This window comes from Phytophthora parasitica (genome assembly GCF_000247585.1).
Source record: "Phytophthora parasitica INRA-310 unplaced genomic scaffold supercont2.39, whole genome shotgun sequence".
Classification (NCBI taxonomy): Eukaryota; Oomycota; class Peronosporomycetes; order Peronosporales; family Peronosporaceae; genus Phytophthora; species Phytophthora nicotianae.
In genome coordinates, this window is record NW_008649025.1 from 296,880 (window position 1) to 299,024 (window position 2,145).

Here is a 2,145-nt window from a genome sequence, read left to right on the forward strand (position 1 = left end):
AGCGACGAAAAATAAGATGAAAGACGCCATTTCAATGAATACGAGAGGGTTCTTGAAATGTGTGCGGTAGTTTTCGCACACAAACAGGGCGGTCGTGAGCTCGAACATATATGTGAGTGTGAATATAGACTCCATCGCCACATATCCATTGCCGAACTCGAAGAAGGTCACGTGAAGGTTGTCGTATTCCCACTTTTTGCACACACTCAAACGCCTATCCTGTTGGATTAGATTGTTATCTTGTCGAAAAGGTATGATGAGATCAAGTTGGTCTCGATATGACGAGCCATTCAGGTTCTTAACGCTTAGAAGTACCTTGTCTGATCCATCGCACGAAAGTCTGTCGTCCACGATGCTGCTACCAAAGTTTTCAGGATATCCATAGTAGGTTGGATCATCGAGTTTCTCAGTATCAGAGCAACCAAAACGGAGTCTGGCGTTCGAATTGTCAACAGAAAAGCAACCAGGATCAAGGCCCCCAACAGCGATGTCCAGGACATTCTCGCAGTAACGCTGAACCTTGCGCTCGCCATACGTCTGAAGATCTGACATGGTTTGGAACACGACGATGATCATACTGAATGCAAGGCAACATTTCACCCATCGGGAGATCGCACGAGCCAGGAATGAAGACGCTGGGTCCAGAATCGTCGTGCGTGCCCATTCTCACCATGTTGGCGGTGCAGCAACCTCCTGAGACTCTGCAACAATCATATGACGGACCATTACCGCCAGTTCCTCGCACTTGAGGAAACACAACTCGGTCGTTTGCTTCAGATCGCCAGTAATGTCACGTAGGTGGCTTAAATTGAAATCCTGGGACGTAGCTTCGGTGACAAGTGCCTGAGTGAAGCCTCGACCATAAGCGCTGCTAGTCGTAGGTAGTGTTTGTTGGGCACATTCTACTTGACGAGGATTTCGGTTCCTGCCTGTAGTTGCTGGAACTTCTTGACACTCTCTGCGTGCTGCTTCCAGGCACGATCGAACTCTGCTCCGATAATGGCCACAGGCATGGACAAGAACAACGTACTCGACATGATAATCATAACAGCGAAGCAGCGGCTTGCCACGTTGCCTTTGGTCGGTGTGATGTCTCCGTAGCCGATGGTGGCCACCGTGACCACCACAAAGTAGCCTGTGGTGAGTAGATTCGAGAAGCCTGGGTTATTGCGATCGTAACTTGGATCCACCTCGTACATGGCAACAGAGAAGAAGAGCACAATCTCTGTGAAGAAAATAAGAGCCACGGAAATGGGGGCAACACTGCGCGGATAGGTCGGAGCAGAATGTATGTTCCAGAGTGATTGCGTGCCAGATTGAAAATACGCAGCAATCGAAACAGCGGCATAACGACAAAGCTCTTCTCCTTACCGAAGAGTACCAGGTGGTAACACCAAGCCGGTCGCACGTTTCACCAAGAGATCCGCACCACACACTAACCAAGGATCTGTGTTGCTTCACCATAGCTCGGTGTCACTTCACCAACGAGTCTGCATCCATTACCAACCTGTCACCAGCCTTTCAATTGGCTTCACACGTCAAGAGGTTTCCTCGCTTAGCGTCTATGCCGCACCTCGCTGTGCCCACTCACCGCCGTTCGTCATTTCAGAATCTGCCGTCTCCTACGCAAGTGGTGGTGGATCCTGAGATACAGTCATTGTGCTTCCCGGCACTTCGTGTTGCACGGCGACCGACTAAGGCGATGGAGCAGCCCAACCGCGACGCAGCTAGCGGTGGCGAAGAGGAACACGACTACACATGGACGGAGCTCTGGCGATCCTACGAGGGCGATGCAGCCCGAGACACGTACCTTGCGTCGTTGCCGCACTACATGCGCAGGAAGAACGATCTCGTTTCCTGCTCGCTGAAGCACGACAGAGCTGAGGAGTCCCAACTAGCGCTAACCCCACACAGCATGCGCTCGGTGCTGACAGAGTGTCGGTCGCAGCGCTGTACGAAGGCTGCTAGCCAGGCGGCTGGCGAGGCCGCCAGCGAGACGGTTGGCGATATTACTAACGCAGCCGGGTGTTGGTGCCGCTACAAAGTGAACTCATGCCAGAGCAGCAACCTCGCCGTTGTGTTCCAGCAAGGGGAGCATATAATGGCAGATCCCGTTGTGCCGACCCCAGAGCGACCGACACTAAC

General features: G+C 52.4%; 2 protein-coding genes across 2 annotated transcripts; one reads left to right on the plus strand and one right to left on the minus strand.

Annotated features, from left to right (window-relative positions):
* Positions 1-227: 227 nt before the first annotated feature.
* PPTG_14303 (hypothetical protein) lies at positions 228-1,199 on the minus strand (the record flags this gene model as incomplete). Its single annotated transcript, XM_008910883.1, has 4 exons — positions 228-239; positions 316-577; positions 671-868; positions 907-1,199. The coding sequence occupies 4 exons, from the start codon at positions 1,197-1,199 to the stop codon at positions 228-230; spliced, it is 765 nt and encodes a 254-aa protein (XP_008909131.1).
* Positions 1,200-1,564: 365 nt separating this feature from the next.
* PPTG_14304 (hypothetical protein) lies at positions 1,565-2,048 on the plus strand (the record flags this gene model as incomplete). Its single annotated transcript, XM_008910884.1, has 2 exons — positions 1,565-1,999; positions 2,022-2,048. 2 exons carry the CDS (start codon positions 1,565-1,567, stop codon positions 2,046-2,048), a joined length of 462 nt encoding a protein of 153 aa, XP_008909132.1.
* Between the last annotated feature and the right edge of the window lie 97 nt (positions 2,049-2,145).